The sequence below is a fragment of the Podarcis cretensis genome (genome assembly GCF_951804945.1).
Source record: "Podarcis cretensis genome assembly, chromosome: 1".
NCBI lineage: Eukaryota > Metazoa > Chordata > Lepidosauria > Squamata > Lacertidae > Podarcis > Podarcis cretensis.
The window spans coordinates 95,415,260-95,433,882 of record NC_137170.1 but is presented as its reverse complement, the minus strand read 5'-3'; the positions used below and the strand labels follow the sequence as shown (position 1 = coordinate 95,433,882).

General features: G+C 42.4%; 2 protein-coding genes across 2 annotated transcripts in view; one reads left to right on the top strand and one right to left on the bottom strand.

Moving 5' to 3' along the window:
• The window catches only part of UMPS (uridine monophosphate synthetase), a 55,475-nt gene that overhangs the window by 1,531 nt on the left and 35,321 nt on the right, over positions 1 to 18,623 (bottom strand). The window lies entirely within an intron of this gene.
• The window catches only part of ITGB5 (integrin subunit beta 5), a 79,125-nt gene that overhangs the window by 35,591 nt on the left and 24,911 nt on the right, over positions 1 to 18,623 (top strand). Inside the window, exons 5-10 of the mRNA XM_079993424.1 lie at positions 498 to 666; positions 2,844 to 3,005; positions 5,887 to 5,982; positions 7,079 to 7,168; positions 10,328 to 10,462; positions 14,131 to 14,560. Of these exons, the coding sequence (XP_079849550.1) occupies positions 498 to 666; positions 2,844 to 3,005; positions 5,887 to 5,982; positions 7,079 to 7,168; positions 10,328 to 10,462; positions 14,131 to 14,560 (1,082 nt within the window). The remainder of the gene's footprint in view (positions 1 to 497; positions 667 to 2,843; positions 3,006 to 5,886; positions 5,983 to 7,078; positions 7,169 to 10,327; positions 10,463 to 14,130; positions 14,561 to 18,623) is intronic.

The following is an 18,623-nucleotide window of genomic DNA, read 5'->3' as shown; positions in this document are numbered from 1 at the left end:
TTTATTTCCCATCTTTCAGAATATAAATATTTCCAAGGTTGCTTCCAATTAATTTTATGTATTTTTAAAATACAATAAACATTGTTTAACTACTTGAAAAGTCATCAAGATCCTCCCTACAGGGCAATTGATGGAATATTGCCCTCTTGGGGTAGGTTGGAAGGGACAGTCCAACTGGAGCAGGCCTAAGGCTTGCCTGCTTCTTTCCTGGTTCATGCCAAAATCTCAATCCTGAACAACAGCCAGTACCAAGGTTACTCAGAAAGAAATCTCTATAGAGACTTTTGACTGGGGCATATTCAGTTTCAAAATTCAGTTCCTCATTTCCAGTGTCACTGTACATTATTCGGAATCTGAGTAATTTTTCAAGCCAGAAAGTTGCTCTGAATTTGCATTCTTGAGCAGCTTTAGTAGGTATGAAGTACAACGCAAACTCTGGTGTTACTATCTTACTGTGCAGACAAATGACTCTCAATGATGTTTCATTTCTTTTCTAGTTACAAGTTATTTCCCAGTTGCGTCCCATCCTTTGGATTTCGCCACCTTTTGTCCCTCACGGATAAAGTTGACCGGTTTAATGAAGAGGTTCAGAAACAGAAGGTTTCCCGCAATAGGGATGCCCCAGAAGGTGGCTTTGACGCAATCTTGCAGGCTGCTGTGTGTGAGGTGAGTAACTTCTGGCAGATTGTGAATGGTTGGCTATACAGTGGTGTCTTGGTTTACAACCATAATCCGTTCTGGAGGTCTGGTTGTAAACCAAAACAGGTTGTAACCCAAGGCGCGCTTTTAACCAATGGGGCCTCCCAAAAAAATGGGTTGTAATCCCCCCCAAAATGGGTTGTAATCCAAAAAAAGGGACACACACTTCTGGGTTTGACATGGTTGTAATCCAAAATGGTTGTAATCCAAAGCGGTTGCAAACCAAGGTACCATTGTATCTGCCATTCCTTGTAGCCTGTAGGGGTTGCGGGTATTGGAGATGGGAAGTTAATTGATTGTGTGTGGGGAGAACATACTTTTAAAAATGGCACCAGTAAATGAATTCTCAGAATAGCTTTGTGCGCCATGTGGAATTTGTGCTTTTTAGGTTAGCTTGGGGAAATTATACATCTCTGTAGTGAGATTTGTGAGCAGAACCTGCACTTGGGACTTGTTCATCTCACCATAGGGTATATGTGCTAGTTTGCCCTTTCGAAGCACAAAAAGACAGGGTCTGGCACATTTGTGTGTCCCTGTATCTGTCGGGTGGAACTATCCCTAGTATATGTCTCCATCTGAAGAAAAATTGCAGTGCCATTGTTACTTGTCCCTTTGGCTGGCAGTTCCATCAGTGGCATTCCTTGCCAGTAGATCCTAAATATGCCTCTTGTTTATGAACAATGACTGCATTTGGCACTGGGATTTGGGTGCAGCATTTGTAGTAAAATACTTTTCTTGTCCTTTTTTGCCTTTGTATATTAGCAAGGTATATGGCATGACAGCCTATTTTAAGAATCTGTTGATACTATTTTTGGATAGGTTGCATCTATCTGACAGAGCTTCAGTTTCTGCTGCTTGTTTTCCTTTTATATATATATATATAAAACCCATAGCTTCTGTGCGGATCAAAACACAGCCTTCTTCTTAAATGTGCAGGCACAGTTGCCTCTCGTCAGCTGCCTTGGCAAAAGTTCCACTCTTGGCAGAAAGACAATTTTTATTCAAACTGCTGTCAGCATAATAAAAGGATAATATGTTTGTCACTTCCCTGGAGGGGGGAGTTATTTCCTGTGTTCAGCAGGGAACACTAAAGACAGCATTGGTTTTTTTACACCTGCTGCTAATAATAATGTCTCATATGGCTTTTTAAATTTTATTTCTTCACACCTTTTTTTGGCTGTTCTGAAAATTGAGCTGCTTTCCTAAGTTTCGGGAGCAAATATAAAATGCATGCCACTTTTTATGATTCTAGAGTTGGGAACTGCAATAGAATATCCCCCCCCCCCCCCGGAGGAACAATTGCATGATTAGTGAACTCTTACAGGACTTGAGGTCAGCAAATCTGATTTTCCAAGTTGACCAAGTCTATGTTGACCTCAAAGGAGGTGCAACTTTCCTAAACTAATATATCCCCTTGGAAAATGCAGTTAGTTGCTGCAGTGCATACATGGCATCTTATATTTTGACTTGGCCTGCCCTTTGCAGCCTTTGCTCTTTTGGATATTTCCTTCAAATAAGCAGGTCTCACAGGCTACTGGGGTATTGTACCTGTTTCACAGCCAGTGTGGCATCTTGCTGGACCTGGAGGTCATGCTGTCAGCTACTGGCTGCGACATGTGTGTTGACCACTGAAAACATCATTGTGCTTGAATGGCTAGAGCAACCATTTGCCCGCTTTAGGCAGGAGTCAGTTGTTTAAGAGGGTTTCCTATCAATAGGATGATGCCTAATTCCATTGAGATGAATATTTGGAAGACTGGGTTTCCATATCTTCCTACCAGTGGCAGGAAGATCATATTTTAATTGCTGCAGATAATGTCATGCACAGATTATGCTGTGCATTACAAGTTACTCACCAGGGACTGAATTTTTACTTACAGTTCTGCTTCGTTTATTACAATACATGCATTAGAATTTCTGGTTACAGAATTTGAAGGTTATGGTTATAATTCTGCTCTGTTTTTATTGTTTTCCTGTGGCTTTGTTTCTGTTCACAGCTCTTTTACAAAATAGTTTTATCTGTGTTATTGATGATACCTAAGCAATGCCTATTTCCTGATGCAATGGCTTTGTGCAGAAAGAAACTGTCTGTTGGCATGAGCAAAGGCTGACGGGTTTCTTCTTTTGCCTTGACTTCAATGTAGAAGGAGATTGGATGGCGGAAGGAGGCTTCTCACTTGTTGGTGTTCACTACGGATGATGTCCCACACATAGCACTGGATGGGAAGCTGGGTGGATTGGTGCAGCCACATGATGGGCAGTGTCACCTGAATGAGGCCAATGAATACACCGCTTCCAATCAACTGGTGAGAATGCATAGCAATGAAATGGATGTGTAAAATGTCTAGTTATCATTCTAAGGGCCTATTGAATGCGACAATGTTGTTTTGACTTCACATTTGGATGATTAGACAGTTTTAAAAACACATTCCCTTGTGTCTCCGGAGCCCTGCATGATGCAAAATAGTGTATATAAAAGCTGCTGCATGGAGTCCCTTGCTTCATTCCAGTTCTTTCCTCAATGTTTTGTGAGGTAAACAGCTGCTCCTTATCAGTGTTCTGTATCACTGATCCTTGTTGCATTTCATTTCAGGATGGAACAACTTGTTACCCCCAAACCCTTAACTGCTGTTTAAAGACGGTGGCTATGTGAATGTCTCACAACTTACTGTGTTTCAGTGCAACTTGTTGTGTCTCCATTATGCTTTCAGCAGCAGTCATGTGTTTCAGCTTCTGTTTGCCCCTTACTAGCTAAGTGCTGTCCTTCCATTTATGTGTATCAGTATATAAATAAAATATTGGTAATCAAAGGACAAGGTAAACCCCTCATACCTACGGGACCACCTCTCCTGGTATGTCCCACATAGGAACTTACGGTCTGCAAATAAAAACATCCTGAAGGTCCCAGGCCACAGAGAGGTTAGGCTGGCCTCAACTAGAGCCAGGGATTTCTCGGCTGCGGCTCCAATCTGGTGGAATGCTCTGTCACAAGAGACTAAGGCCCTGCGGGACCTGACATCTTTCTGCAGGGCCTGCAAGACAGAGCTGTTCCACCAGGCCTTTGGTCAGGGCGCAGCCTGACTCCCTCCTCTGGCAATCTGCACAGAATTTTGCTTAACGGTTGCCATCAATTTGATTTTAATTAATTTTTATAATGAAATGTTTTTAGTATATTGGATTATTTGATGGTTGTTAGCCGCCCTGAGCCCGGCTTCGGCTGGGGAGGGCGGGATATAAATAAAATTTATTATTATTATTATTATTGACACTTTGAATTCAGTAAAGATGTCTGCAGATAGCTATTTTCCTCCTTTGGCTTTTCTGGATGAAGAGCCGCTTTGTTCTTGCATAGCTGTTGGGTTGTTTTTCTGCAGGCCAGGCAAATTGCAAATCCTAATTATTATTGCGCCCTTTAATGAGCATGTAATGTTCCCCTCCCTCCATGTTGAAAGTGTTCCTAACTCGCTGTCTTTAGACAATGGGCTTGAATCCTTCCACAGGACATTTCTTTGTTTTCCTGAGTAAACAAAGTCAGTAAATATAAATATTCATTGGCCATTTCGAGAATTTGTGTACTAGCCTAGAAATCACATGAAAATCTATTCTGCCAGCATAGTATTGGAAGAATGTCAGCGTGGTTCACAAAGGAAGGCCTGGATACAAATTCCTGCTCCAACAGAGACTTGGCTGGATGGCCTTGGTTGGTCATCAGTTTCTCCATCTGTAAAATGGGAACATTACTGGCCGGTCCACACTGGACGGGCTGGAAGTCGTGAAAAGTTTGGCATGTCTAATTTCCATTGAAATGGATAGTACTAATGTGCATAGATAAATACTTAAAGCTGCAATCCTAAACTCCCAGGTGAATGAGCTTCATGGAATACATGTCTTGTTAATTTCTGTGGGATTCAGATGGCACTAAAGATTAGGTGTTCAGAATTGTCTGTACAAATTATTCAGCGTCTTGCCTATAATTTTATATGCAACAAGAAGTGGAGGGTATAAACAGTATTCTTAAGAGCGCATTCATACTAAGCTTTGCTCTGAGCTGGAGGTGATTGATACAAGGCCTAAACAGAGTGGATTGCTATTATCAGAACTCTCTTCTTTGCTCCAAATGTGTGATGTGAGAGAGGTTTTCCTCCACTTGTTTATACTGGGGCAAGATGCTGCCTTCTCCTGCTGTTACTTCACTGCCATTGGTATGGGTAATGGGGGGTGGTGCTGCTGGAAGGGGGAGATCAACTGGTTTATATCTTCTTTTGAGAGTGCAGAGAATGGTCTGAGAATACATAATGTAGGCACATGGTCTTAGCCTGGATTGGGAGGTCATGATGGCTCAGTGCAAGCTATGTAGAACTTCCTGAGAAGAGGTTTTGGGATGTAATGAAAAAGGGTAAAGAGAACGGCTGACCCCATAATTGGTGGGGAATTGGGCAGCATGCCTATTTATTCATTGCTTGGCTGACTTAATGCGACTAATTTGCTTGGAAACTAGTTAAGTGATGAAGTGTCCACTATACCATATAGGCCTTCCTGGGTATTAAGCTCTACAGGGGAGGCCTTCTTGGTAGTGGCTCCCTGATTATGAAATTTGTCACCCCACTGATTCTTTTGAGTTTTCAGTGCCAGCGGAAGGCACATTTCTTCATGTATGCCATTGTGTGGGTGGGTTGAGTTGTTACCTATCAAGTTTTAACTTAACTTGCCCTGCTCTTGTTTTTGTTTTGTTTTACTGTAATAAAAGCACTTGAATTTTATTGCTGCCTATTTTGGGTTATTGCCCTGGCAATTCTCTGTAATTTACCTCTATAACAACAACCCTGTGAATTGGCCTAGTTTTCACGTGATCATAATGAGTGCACTTAACTGATGGCAAACCAGGAATAGAGCTTTAGTTTGGACGGGCCACAGAGTTCCATTCCTTGACACACGGATGCCGTAATATGAAATAGGTCTTAAAGTACATCCATGGTGTGGAAATCTCTTATTTGCAGATGTGTGTGCTTAGCTATAATTGTATACGCTTGGAGTCTTTTAAAGCACAATTCTATGCATATCTACTCAGAAGGAAGCCCTGTTAACTTCAATGAAACTTACTCGCAGGCAAATAGGATTAAAGTTGCAAAGCAGTTATAATTCATTTTCTTTGTCTTCACTGGTCTCTCTTTCTTTATCTTTTTCTAGGATTATCCTTCTCTTGCTCTTCTTGCAGAGAAACTAGCTGAGAACAATATACACTTAATTTTTGCAGTGACGAAAAGTCACTATGTTCTTTATAAGGTAAGTGTTAGGCGCAAAGAGGAAGGAACTGATTTCCTGTTTGAAACCTGCTGGAAAGTGAAGGGGGAAGTCAGTAGAGTCAGAGTGGGCCTTGAAAGTCACCCCACTCCAGGGGTGGATAATCTTTTATGAGGGTTGCATTGCCCCATTGTAGCTCCTCCAGGGGTTTCATGCCAAGGTGGATGTGGGCCACACTCTCATGAAGGCACACACAAACACATGCAGGAATATGGCATATTTTCACACATGCAGGCACACTGGGAGCTCTCAATTGCAGATTTGTCCACTGTTTTTGGAACTTCCCCATCCTTGCCCCAATCTTGAGAATCTTGAAAGGACTCTTTCAGGTCTGATTAAGATTGCAAGGCGGCAGTTTTGCCACTGGAGTTCTGGGGTGAGAGGAGTGTTAAGACGTCTATTACTTAGGAGGAAGGAAGAGCTGCTTTGAATTAAAAAGCACTTGAGAATGTGCTTATGATCTGGCTTTAAGCCCTGGGAGCTTTGCCTCTGTGCAAATCAGGCTGCAATCCTAACTGTGTCTACTCGGAGGTATGTCCTGTTGGCATTCAGTAGGGCTTACTTCCAAATAAGTGGGGTTAGGGTTGCAGCCCCAAGCAGCTCTGCAGTGCGCCCTCCTCCAAATTTCATTCTTCAGTTAATTTCAGAATGGCGCTTCAGTGAAAAGCAGCTAAGCTTCTTAAAGTGAATAGATCAACATTGGTGATCATGAAGGCACCAAAAATAGCTATGGGATTTAATCCTTATTTTGGGAACGTTGCCAACAGTAGTGTATTCAGCCCAGCCTGCCGTTACTTAAATCTTATTACTTAAAAGTGAATTATGTCTCTGCCCTGTTCAGAGGCTCAAAGTACCTTGTGTCTCTTTCAACAAAATTTCCCATTCTCCTCCACCTAATTAATGTTAGTGAACAGAAGTCTCCAAGGACCAATGTTTTTCCCATTTAAAAAATCATGGCTTTTTAATTATATTGATGAAACTTATGAGAGGATATAATTTCCTTTGTTTTTAAATAACTTGTTTTTCTTGTGTACTTCTCTCTCTCTCTCTCTCTCTCTCTCTCTCTCTCTCTCAAAAGAACCTTACTGCCCTCATTCCTGGAACGACAGTAGAGATTTTAAATCAAGACTCTACAAATATTATCCAGCTTATAGTCAAGGCCTACAATGTGAGTTTTTCACTTTTGGTGTTTAGATGTCATCAACTTCGTCTGTATGTTTTAATTATTTAGAATACTTACATCCCTCTCTGTGGCCCCAAGGGGCTCTCAAAGTGGTTACAAAGGAGTCTCATAATAAAAGATGCATTCAAGTGTGGTATTGGGGAGCAGACATAACATTGTGCCATCTGCAAGCATATCATGAAAGGAGGTGTGTGCAAATGATGCCACTTAGCTGGTAAGAAATTTGAACTTGTGTCCTGCACTGTAAATCTATGGATTTCCTTAAATTTACTACTACAGTCCATTTCTCTTCAGATTGTCAGTCTAGTTGTTTCTTCTTGCTTCACACATCCTCCATCATCATTGTTGGCCAGCCATCCCCTGCCCTGGTAACTGTGACATTTGAGTTTCTCTATTGAACCACAGAAGAGCCAGTCTAGTGTAGTAGTTAGAGTCCTGGACTAGGACCTAGGAGACTGGAGTTCAAATCCCCACTAGCTCAGGCTTGCCATATGTCAGGAAAATTCCTGACATGTCCTGATTTTCGGGTGTAAAAATGGCGTTGGGGGAATTTTTGCCGAATCGGTCAAATGTCATGGGAAGCCTAGATGCATGGCAACATGATGAAAAAAGCTCCAAAAGCTTAAAATCACCTTGAGGTGGGATAGAAATGCAGTAAATAAATAATGAACAGATATTTGTCTGCTTACACAAATTACCCACTTCGAATTATTTCTCTTGCTTTTTGGTGGAGATTCTGAGGTCGGATCTTCTCGTACTGTATGTAGGTGATTTTGTACATAGGTGCTGTCTAAGAACATAAAATTATTTTGCTTTGATGGATTGAAGCCAGAATAGGAGCTCTAACAGTTTCATCTCTTGGCTTGAATTCCTGTTAACCGATTTCTCATTGTTAATCCTGTTTCTTGACTGTTTTCTCTATAATGTTTCAACGCAGAGAAGTGCTGTTCCAGAGTGTTTATTACTTCCTTTTGATTACTTCCCTTTCCCTCATGAGTGCCAGAAAAGCACTTTTAGCCTCTTCCCATGGAGCAGTGCTTAGAGGTTAAGCTCAGCTGCATGGATGCCTATTAGAAGTCAAAGCTGCATTATGCAATGTGGTGGTCCATGTTGTCCCCCGATTGGCTCTTTGGGACCATAAAAGAGGCTGCTGGGAGAAAGGAAATCAGCCACTCATAGGCATGAACCTACTTGTTAATATTTTTGTGGTCCCTTTTGTCCTGTATTTGACTTGTAGATAGACCCTGCCTGTAAAGAAATTATGCTGAATAATAAAGGCAGCAGCACATTCAACCTAGTAATACCGGTTCTGACTGGCAGCATATTTTTGTTTTAAAGATCACAGCAGGAAAAGGAGATGGCATGTATGAGGGATGCCCATTTCCTCCGTTTGTTTTGATTGTGTGGGAGGCTGATGAGGATAGTTGGCATGTGGGCAGCAGATGATTTGTTGCTGGGTACGCCACAAGAATTTTGGAATTATTTAGAGTTTAAGAATCTCTTGTTGGAAGCCGCCCAGAGTGGCTGAGGAAACCCAGCCAGATGGGTGTGGTATAAGCAATTAATAATAATAATAATAATTAGATTCCAGTTTCGTTGGTATTTTAATGTATTAAGACAGCCATAGCGAACATGGTGCCCTGTAGAAGCTGTTGGACTACAACTCTCATTGTCCTTGCCCATTGGTCTTGCTGGCAAGCGCTGATGAGAGCTGGGAGTCCAATTATATCTGGAGAGCAGCATGCTGGGTCTATTGAAAAACAAGCCATGTTAACATTGGAGAATCCAGCAGAGATGCATTTTTTTAAACACACACACAACACAGAGACTTTCTGCTACTCTGCTTTTGATTTGGAAATACTTGATATCCTGTTTATCTCATTGGAAAAGTCACCAGACGATGACAATGAATCTTTATAGCTATTTAAAATGCTTATAAACAAAGACCCTGAAGGGAGGAGTGGGGGACCATAAAAGGTTTGAACTTATTTTTACAGCAATGGTAATGAGCAAAGGATAAACAATCAGTCACCATTATAGTTACGTGTGCCCAACTCATTGTTAAGCCAGTACAGTACTGCCCACTTGCTAACACTGGAATACTGATGAAGAGGAACTAGGCAGTGAGTGAAGCATCACAGAGAAGGAATGCAGGCAAAAGGGCAAGTGGTGGAGAAGCAACTCTGGGCTTGGCAGTAGGACAATTATATTCCATGAAGTTTCTTGGTTAGAGAGGAGATGTAGGGGATTTAGTCAGTTCAAACATCACTGCAGGTGAAGAGGTTTGGAAGAATCCTTAGAACAGATTTAGGAAGTGCAGTGATTGTTATAATATCCCAAGCCACCAGACCCCTCAACAACTTTGAGACGTACATTAGACAAAATTACAATAATACTAAAAGAGCCATTTTTCCTCTTCATAATGTTTATTTATTAATTAATTATATATATATATATATATATATATATATATATACACACACACACACACACACACACACACACACACACACACACCTCCCTTCATCCTCAAATACACAAGCAGTAAAATCCCAGGGCCTTTAAATTCAAATACAAGATGATTCTTGGAGCGCTCTGTGGAATGAACCTCCATTCCTCTCAGTCTCAGCTGGAATAAAAGAAAATGCCAACAAATTACTCTTTTGGTGGTGTCTTACTTCATATGCTGTTCATAAAATAAATCACTCAACTTCACCTCTCTCTTGTGCTAGGGAAACTGTGGAAAGCAAGGCACTTCCTTTCATATGTGGTGGTTATGCCCAATTATTTCCGCAATATTGGGATTGGTCTTCCAGGAAAGAGGCAAGCTTATTTCTCAGCCACTAACTCTGGATTCTTTAGTAGCACTTCTGTTTATCTATGATTCACAACCTAAACATGTTTCTTAACAGCTAGAAACTGGAACCTTTCCTAGCACCAAGAACTATGGAATGTGGCACTGATGAAGAAGGGAGGTGCTCCTTATCGCTACTATGGATGCAACCTTAGATCACTGTGCTGTTTCATATAATTTGATGTGGCCATTAGTGCATAGTTTGTTCCTACAAATGTCTTAGGAAGTGAAATGATGTATGTGCTTTTAAAAAATTTTAACTGATGGGACTGTTTATTTTCCTTTTCTAGAGTATCCGATCTAAAGTAGAGCTAACTGTCTGGGATAACCCTGAGGACCTCAACCTGGCTTTCACAGCCACGTGTCAGGATGGCTTGTCATACCCTGGAGTCAGGAAGTGTGCAGATCTTCAGATAGGAGACACGGTGAGTTTGTTTATCCAGTGGACAGAATAGGAAATAATTGTGGTAGAATTGCATGTGGGCCATCGGGCTCCCATGAAAGGGATAATTGAGGCAGTTCAATAATAGGAGTTCCCTCCTCTCAGAGGTGCCTGTGACCTCTGCACCATGAATTTCTAAAAACCCACCTTCTTCAAACGGGCTCTATGTAAAAAAATTCCTTCCACCTAGGGAGCTACGTTGCAGAATATAGCTGTTGTTAGTTGTTATATTGTTCTGCTATTTAAGTAGCCTTTGATAACTTAATGTTGCTGCCCTTGTCAGTTTTAGATGGCTGTAAGATTGTTCATTGTTATGTTTTTGATATTCTGAGCTGCGCTGGGTGGGCTGTGCCCTCAACAGTGGCACATAAATTCAGTTTTTATTAGTTTAGAGATAGGAGTTTAAGAGGATTGCATCCAGATCTGATATTGAAAAAGAGAGACCAAATTCTGCCAGTGAATTCTGTTTGAGGGCTGCTTTGAAACTGGAAGGCCACAACGTGTTGGGCTTGAGGGAAGCAGCTTTCCATTCCATACGTTATGTAATCTATTTTGAAAATGGTAAAAGCATTTTAATTTGTTATTCTCATTTTGAACTTCTTCATCAGCTGGCTTACTACTTTCCCTTGCCTTGCTCACACGGTAGCAGCACATTCCTGTGCATGTCAGAAGTAAGCCCCACTGAGTTCAAGGGGCCTTATCCCCCATTTACCTTGGGGCAACTTTGCAATCTTACATCAGTGAGCACTAATCTGTACTTGGCTAGTCGTGAGTTTATATTGTCGGGGCATGCTCACAACCCCTTGCATTTGTGCTTGGAAAGAGCTGGGGAAGCAGATTCCTTCTCTTGACAGACAGAAGTCAGAAAAGCAGCATTTGCAAACAATTGCCTACTTTGCTTCCCGTGCTCGTTCCTCAGCTGTTACTATAATCGCCTTCCCACGTGGCCCCAGCCTGTGGATTTTATGCACAGTAGAATGTTGATGCAAGCTGTGGTTTTGCTTACATCCAGCGCAGTGTGTCAAATATTCAGTGTGAACTGGGGCCTATGTGCATTAACACTTAAGTGAGAAGGACCAAGGAATAATTATCTTTGGACGATCAGAACACAGGAAGTCACCAGATTTGTTTAATTTGGAAATGTATAATTGGCTTTTAAAATTGTACTATGATTTGACATTGTAATAATGTGGCCCATATTGGAGTGTTATTAATGAAAAAAATAAGGAAAAATGTTTTATAAAACCCAAAAAGCACTTATGTGAGAAGGCCTTGAATGGCACCCCTCCTCCCCGCTACCCTGCAAAGAGAAAGTGCAGATAGGTGACATGAACAAGGCCTATTTGCATAGGCATTTTCAATAAGTGCCATCGTTATCCAATAGAAATGAATATATCAAATCACACATTGGGAGAAGGCACTGTAGATCAGGCTTCCTCAGCCTTGGCCCTCCAGATGTTTTTGGCCTACAACTCCCATGATCCCTAGCTAGCAGGACCAGTGGTCAGGGATGATGGGAATTGTAGTCTCAAAACATCTGGAGGGCCAAGGCTGAGGAAGCCTGCTGTAGATGCTTCATGCTTGTTCCCCTGAAGAAGACAGAATCTGGGTATTGTGAGTTCTGATCTGCTCTGATCACAGGATTGGGAAACTTCTATGGTCCATGTAATCCTGGGGCTCCTCCCAGCAAACCTTTTAAGCTCTTTTTGATCTGTTTTCCTTTGTGAAGGAGGAGAGCTACTCATACCCCTGCAAGTCTCTAGATCAGGCTTTCCTATGCTTTTTCTGAATTGAGGACAGCACTGTTGGGGTTACTAATAGTGAAACTTGCTAGTGTCCCATCTGCACATTGCCACCTGGCGCAGAAGAGCAGAGCAGGCTGGGATTTTAATAAAATGAAGAATTCTCAGTGACCCTTTGAAAGAGCCAAGAGACTGCCCCATCCCCACTGTGTGTTTCAAACCAAGCCTGTTTCGAAGTACATCAGAAATTGGTTGATAGATAAACCTGGAGCAAAGCTAACATGCTGCATTGACATATGTAAATACTTTTAAGTTTCATAAATCAGTTCCTTTGCTCCATTCGTGCCACTGTGTTTTACAGGAGTGGGCTGTCCCTTGTTTTATTAGCAACAGTTCTGCATTCTCCAAGCAGCCTGCAAATTTGTGTTCATTTAAAAAAAGAAAAAAAGCAAAGGAGAAAAGGGGGGAATAAAAGAGACAACACTTATTTGCAGTCTAAGCCATTGGCCTTCACTTCTCAAAGAGAAAAATATCTAGTGTTGAGTTTAGTTTGTATCATTGCTGAATCTACCAGTTTGACAGGTTTTTTATGCCATGTGTTTTTAAAAACATGGCACTGGGGGGGATTGTGTATCATAATATCATGGGCATTTGGTAGCTTGTGGACACAATCATTTAAAAACAACAACACCATTTTGTTCATTTTCATTAATAAAGGATTCACAGTTGCAATTCAAAGTACAACTGTATGCATGCTTATACAGAATAAGTCCCATTGAGTTGAGTGAGCCTTACTTCCAGGTAGGTGTGTATAGGTTAGCAGCTATAATAATGTAACAAAAATTAACGGGGGGAGGGGAGGAATTAAGGCAATGTTTTCAACCTGAAAACAGGAAATCATTGTTCAGACCGACTTCTCCCTTAGCTTGCAGAGATAATTGCACTTTTATTTTATTTATTAAGCATTTATAACACATTCTTCAAAAAAAAAAAAAAAGTTCCCAGAGTAGCATACACAAACAGAATAGAGCAGGCATAGGCAAACTCGGGCTTCCAGATATTTTGGGACTACAATTCCCATCATCCCTGACCACTGGTCCTGTTAGCTAGGGATGGTGGGAGTTGTAGTCCCAAAATATCTGGAGGGCTGAGTTTGCCTATGCCTGGAATAGAGCAATGGCAGTAGAATAAAATCAAATGTAACAGGGAGGATGGAAGACTTGCAGATCTCTGCTCTAATGCTAGAGGAGGGAGCTTTCCTTCAAAGCAAAATAAGAACAACTTAACAAAAATATTCCCATTGCTTGAAATGATATGGGGGTTTGCTGCAATTGAAGGGATATCTTTGCCCTTGTTTTTTCCTTTTGAAGGTTGTTCCTAGGAACTCCAACCTAGGCTGTAAACAGGGCTTCACATGCATCTACACTTCTAATGTTTATTCTGTGTGGAGCAGGACAATGCAGCAGCCCCGTCTGCCCTTCTGCAGACAGAACCTGATCAGACTGGTGGCTGAATCCTGCTTCAGTAGTGGCAGCAGCCAACACTATATCCAGGGCTAGGGGTGGGGGCGGTAGGAGGCTAGCTGAGGATGCCCATGGCAGGGTGTCTAAGGAGAAGGTCCATCAGTCAGTAGTAGAGCTTAGCATACAGAAGGTCCCAGGTTCAGTCTCTGTCTGAGAGAGACCCTGTTTGAAGTCGCTGCCCGTCAGTGTAGATGATACTAAACTAGATGGACCAATAGCCTGACTTGGTATATGTTCCTTGGCTCACTCCCCCCCCCCCCCAGGCATTTGCTGTTTGAGGGAGCTGCCTCAACCTGCCCAACGGTAGAGCTGGTTCTGCCAAAACATTTGAGTTTTTAAAGGCTTCTGATGACTTCCCATTCCTACCTTTCACTGTTCCCACATAGGTTTCCTTTGAGATATCAGTAGAAGCTCGAAGTTGCCCCGCTGAGAACACCTCGCATACATTCACTATCAGGCCGGATTGGTTTCGGGACACTCTGGAGGTGATCGTCACCTACAACTGCGTGTGCGGATGTACCAAACAGATAGAGCACAGCAGCAGCAAGTGCAGTGGGAACGGCACCTACGTGTGTGGGTTATGTGACTGCGATCCGGGCCACGTGGGAGCCAAGTGTGAATGTGAGGAAGGCGAGAGTGGGAACATGTACCAGAACATGTGCCGCGAAGCTGAAGGGAAGCGGGTCTGCAATGGCCGAGGGGAATGCTCTTGCAACCACTGCGTCTGCTTCGAGAGCGAATTTGGGAAGATCTACGGGCTGTTCTGCGAGTGTGATGACTTCTCCTGCCCAAGATATAAAGGTGTAATCTGTTCAGGTAAGTGTGAGGAGATCTAATAATGCATTTTCCTGTTCAACTCAGATCTTGTAAGAGCTCTCAGATGTGAAGGGTGAGCCGTGCAGTTTCCTCTCCCCGAGATCTTCTGTTAATTGTTTACTTAAGCCAAAGGTGACCCTCCAGAAATGGTCAAACTCCACAACTCCCATCCCCTCTGACCATTGGCCTTGCTGGAAGGGGCTTTTGGGAAATGGGAGTCCAGCAACATCTGAAGGGTCACAGGTTCCCACCCCACCCCAATTGTGCAAAAACATTTCAAAAGACATTTGCTTACAAGCCAATGCACCAAGACCTCTTCTCAGCACAGGAAAATGTGGTTTCATATGCTAGACCTACGTTGTCATCAGAAGAAAGCATGTTCCAAAAGCCATATTCGCCATGTGAAACTAGTGTGGCCAAATCACTTCCTGATTTGCAGCCCCAAATCACACTTTCTTGGTAACATTAAGTTATGTATGTTGTGCTCAGCGGTCTCTGCCAACAGCTAATGAGGTGAAATGGATGAGGAAACCCCCAAAACTCCACGAGTGTTGTGTTATTAAATGTTTATTTGGGAGAAGGGGAAATGGTGCTGCATTTGAGTGTGATCATGCATTGGTAATAATGTGCAGATCAAGCCACTAGAAGAGAGATGGCTAAGTGGCTCTCCAGGTGTTGATGGACTAGGACTTCCATCAGCCCCAGTCAGCATAGCTAATGATCAGGGGTTGTATTCCAGCAACATTCTGTGGAGAGCCACAGGTTCCCCAATCCATGCGGTAGAGTTTAAGCTTTTTAATCCTTTAAACAACATGTTCACATGTTGCAAAATGTTCACATACACGCAGACAGCTTTATGTACACCATCCCAGAAATAAGGGACGGGCAAGCGAGATACATACTACTTTATTTCGCAATATTTATACAGTGATACCTTGCGTTACATACGCTTCAAGTTACAGACTCCGCTAACCCAGAAATTGTGCTTCAGGTTAAGAACTTTGCTTCAGGATGAGAACAGAAATCGTGCTCCGGCGGTGCAGCAGCAGCAGGAGGACCCCATTAGCTAAAGTGGTGCTTCAGGTTAAGAACAGTTTCAGGTTAAGTACAGACCTCCGGAACGAATTAAGTACTTAACCCGAGGTACCACTGTATACCGCTTGAACGATGGTAAAATGGCTTTGTGGTAACTTCCTGACTTTGCAGTTCAGCCTTGATCACTGTAAGCGTGAACTCGTACAACACTGCAGCGTCTTGCAAAATGAAGCATACTTTCCATGGCCTGTGTAGCAAGAGCCACCTTTAAGTAGTCATCTGAGCCTGAGTCATACTGGGCACTCACGAATCCGCAGATGTTAGGTCTGCAGTATTTCTTCTTTTCAAGGATTAAATACTGAAAGCTACAGTGGTGGCAACAAAGGAAATGAAAAAGAAAAGAAAAAGAAAATGGCTTCCTTAAGAGGAACCGTGTTACCTGTCTTCTTGCAATTTGGCTTCCTTTTCTCCCTAGTCCAGATGTCAGTTTGACATCTGGAAACATTGGATTTCTAGTGCCACATTTACTGCTAAGCTAGAACCCTATAGCTTTGCTAGAAATAATGTAATTATGCTGTGCCACATTTACTGCTAAGCTAGAACCCTATAGCTTTGCTAGAAATAATGTAATTATGTGTGTGAAGTTTTCTAGCAGAAATATGAAGCACTGTTGCTATTGTTAGAATGGTGTTTTGGAACTTTGAATGTGACATCATTACTGAGGACTGGAGTCCTGCTAAATGCAGGAGTATCCTTCTCTTTGCTTTCTTAACTAAAATATAAAAAAATTGGAAAACTCATCCTTTTATATAGTGCATTTTGAATGCTCAAAGCACTTCATGTACTTTCGCTTTGTAATTCTTTTAACAACCGTATAAGAAGAGGAGGAGGAGTTTGGACTTGATATCCCGCCTTTCACTCCCCTTTAAGGAGTCTCAGAGCGACTAACAATCTCCTTTCACTTCCTCCCCCACAACAAACACTCTGTGAGGTGAGTGTGACTAGCCCAAGGTCACCCAGTAGCTGCATGTGGAGGTGCGGAGACATGAACTCGGTTCACCAGATTATGAGTCCACCGCTCTTAACCACTACACCACACTGGCTCTCAGTGCAGTATCCTTTTCCTATTGTAGATGTTACAGATAGGTAGCCGTGTTGGTCTGCCATAGTCAAAACAAAATTAAAAAATTCCTTCCAGTAGCACCTTAAAGACCAACTAAGTTAGTTCTTGGTATGAGCTTTCGTGTGCATGCACACTTCTTCTTCTTCAGAAGAAGTGTGCATGCACACGAAAGCTCATACCAAGAACTAACTTAGTTGGTCTTTAAGGTGCTACTGGAAGGATTTTTTTTATTTTGTTTTGACTATTGTAGATGGTAGGAGAGGGACTGGGTTGAGAGACCACTGGCTTGCCTAAGTTCGTGGCTGAAGTAATATTTGCATCAGGGACTGAATGAGGCTGCAATCCGCCGCCTGATTTACACTGGGCTGTGGGTCGTTTGGATTGAGTGGAGGCATCCTGCCACTTGCTTCAGCCGGCCCATGTCACCAGCTACTACTGATGGCAAGTGATACTTGCAGACTTCTCCCAGTAGAGCCTGGGAGAAGGCTCTGTAAGTCAGCCTGAGATCTGCTGGATCCCAAGTTGCTCTCACAGCTGCTGATAGTCTGTGGTGGGGAGGTGATTTAAAGCTGGCTTGGGGTCATGCCCAATATACTTGTTCCCCACCTTGTGCCACTACCACCATGATGGGGCCTGTTGTGGTGTTTTTTTTTAATAAATATTTTTATTATATTTTCAGTCATAATAAAAAGTGACTTGAAACTATGGCAGCTAGTTGTTTTCCACCTGAAAGAACTTCCAAAGTAGCTTAAGGAAATGCTGATACATAAGAAATTTTTCACAAAGTCCCTAGACCTGTAAGTCCCTCCAAAGGTTGTCTCGTTTGGTCATCGTTCAATTTACTTCAGAACATTTTCGGGTGCCCTTAATAGGGATCTAATTTGGCACATTCACTTTACTTTTGTTTAGTAAACAGGACTCAAGACTCTGAAACTACCAAGCTTGCCTAATATTGTATTTACAATTGGCATCCATTCCTTGTTACTAATAAACTTGAGGAAACAGGGGGGAAATGTGGAAAAATAATGGGCTGGGGGAATTTCCACTCCACATCACTACTGAAAAGCCATTAGTGGTAGGGGCCAGGTGAGCCTCTCTAGGGAGATGAGCACTTCTGGGAAGGTTCTCTCTTCAGGTAGGCATAATAAAGGTTCCTCTTTTTTCGGAGGAGATTTTTGGGATATTCTGTCCTGGGTTTTGCCTACTGCAAAGGGTAGTCTGATCATCCCTTGCCATTGGCTATGCCTATTGGGGCTCTTGGGAGTTGTAGTTCACTTCTGGAGGGCCAAAGGTTCCCCACACCTGATTTAGAGCCATCCTTTTGGGGCACTGCTCTTCTTTCTTTACGCTGCTCCTTGAATTGGATGTGAATAGCAGAAGCAGCTGATCGAAACCACCTCCACCGTTTTAGCTACTCGAGTGCCAAATTGAACTCTGGCAGTCATTAAACTCTGTGGCAGACAAACCCAGAAGGACAAGAACACCCTGAGGAGAATCCAGAAACTTTGCAAAAGCAATCAGCAGCAGCGAGGCAGCTTAAAAATTATGTGCAGATCAGAGAATCTGGAAATAAGATATATCTGCAAAGTTCTGCAAGCTGGTGGGCCCATCTCAGGATGGATAGTGCTTTTGATTGTGAATTTACAGGGCTCATATAATATTCTTTTTACTATGGCGAAGGAAGGTGAAAGCATGTTTTATAGCTAGCATATGATGACTTGGATGCCTGGAAGCTTTCCCAGGAGTGATTCAGTATGTTTAATTGCAGTGCAAGTCAAAAGGAGACAGTGTGGTTTGTGGATGAAAGTAGCCCGTACATTGGGGAATGAATCTTAAGCCACATGGAGTGTTGAATCATGTCAATGCTATATTTCATGCAAGTAAAATAAGATAATTCATGCACTT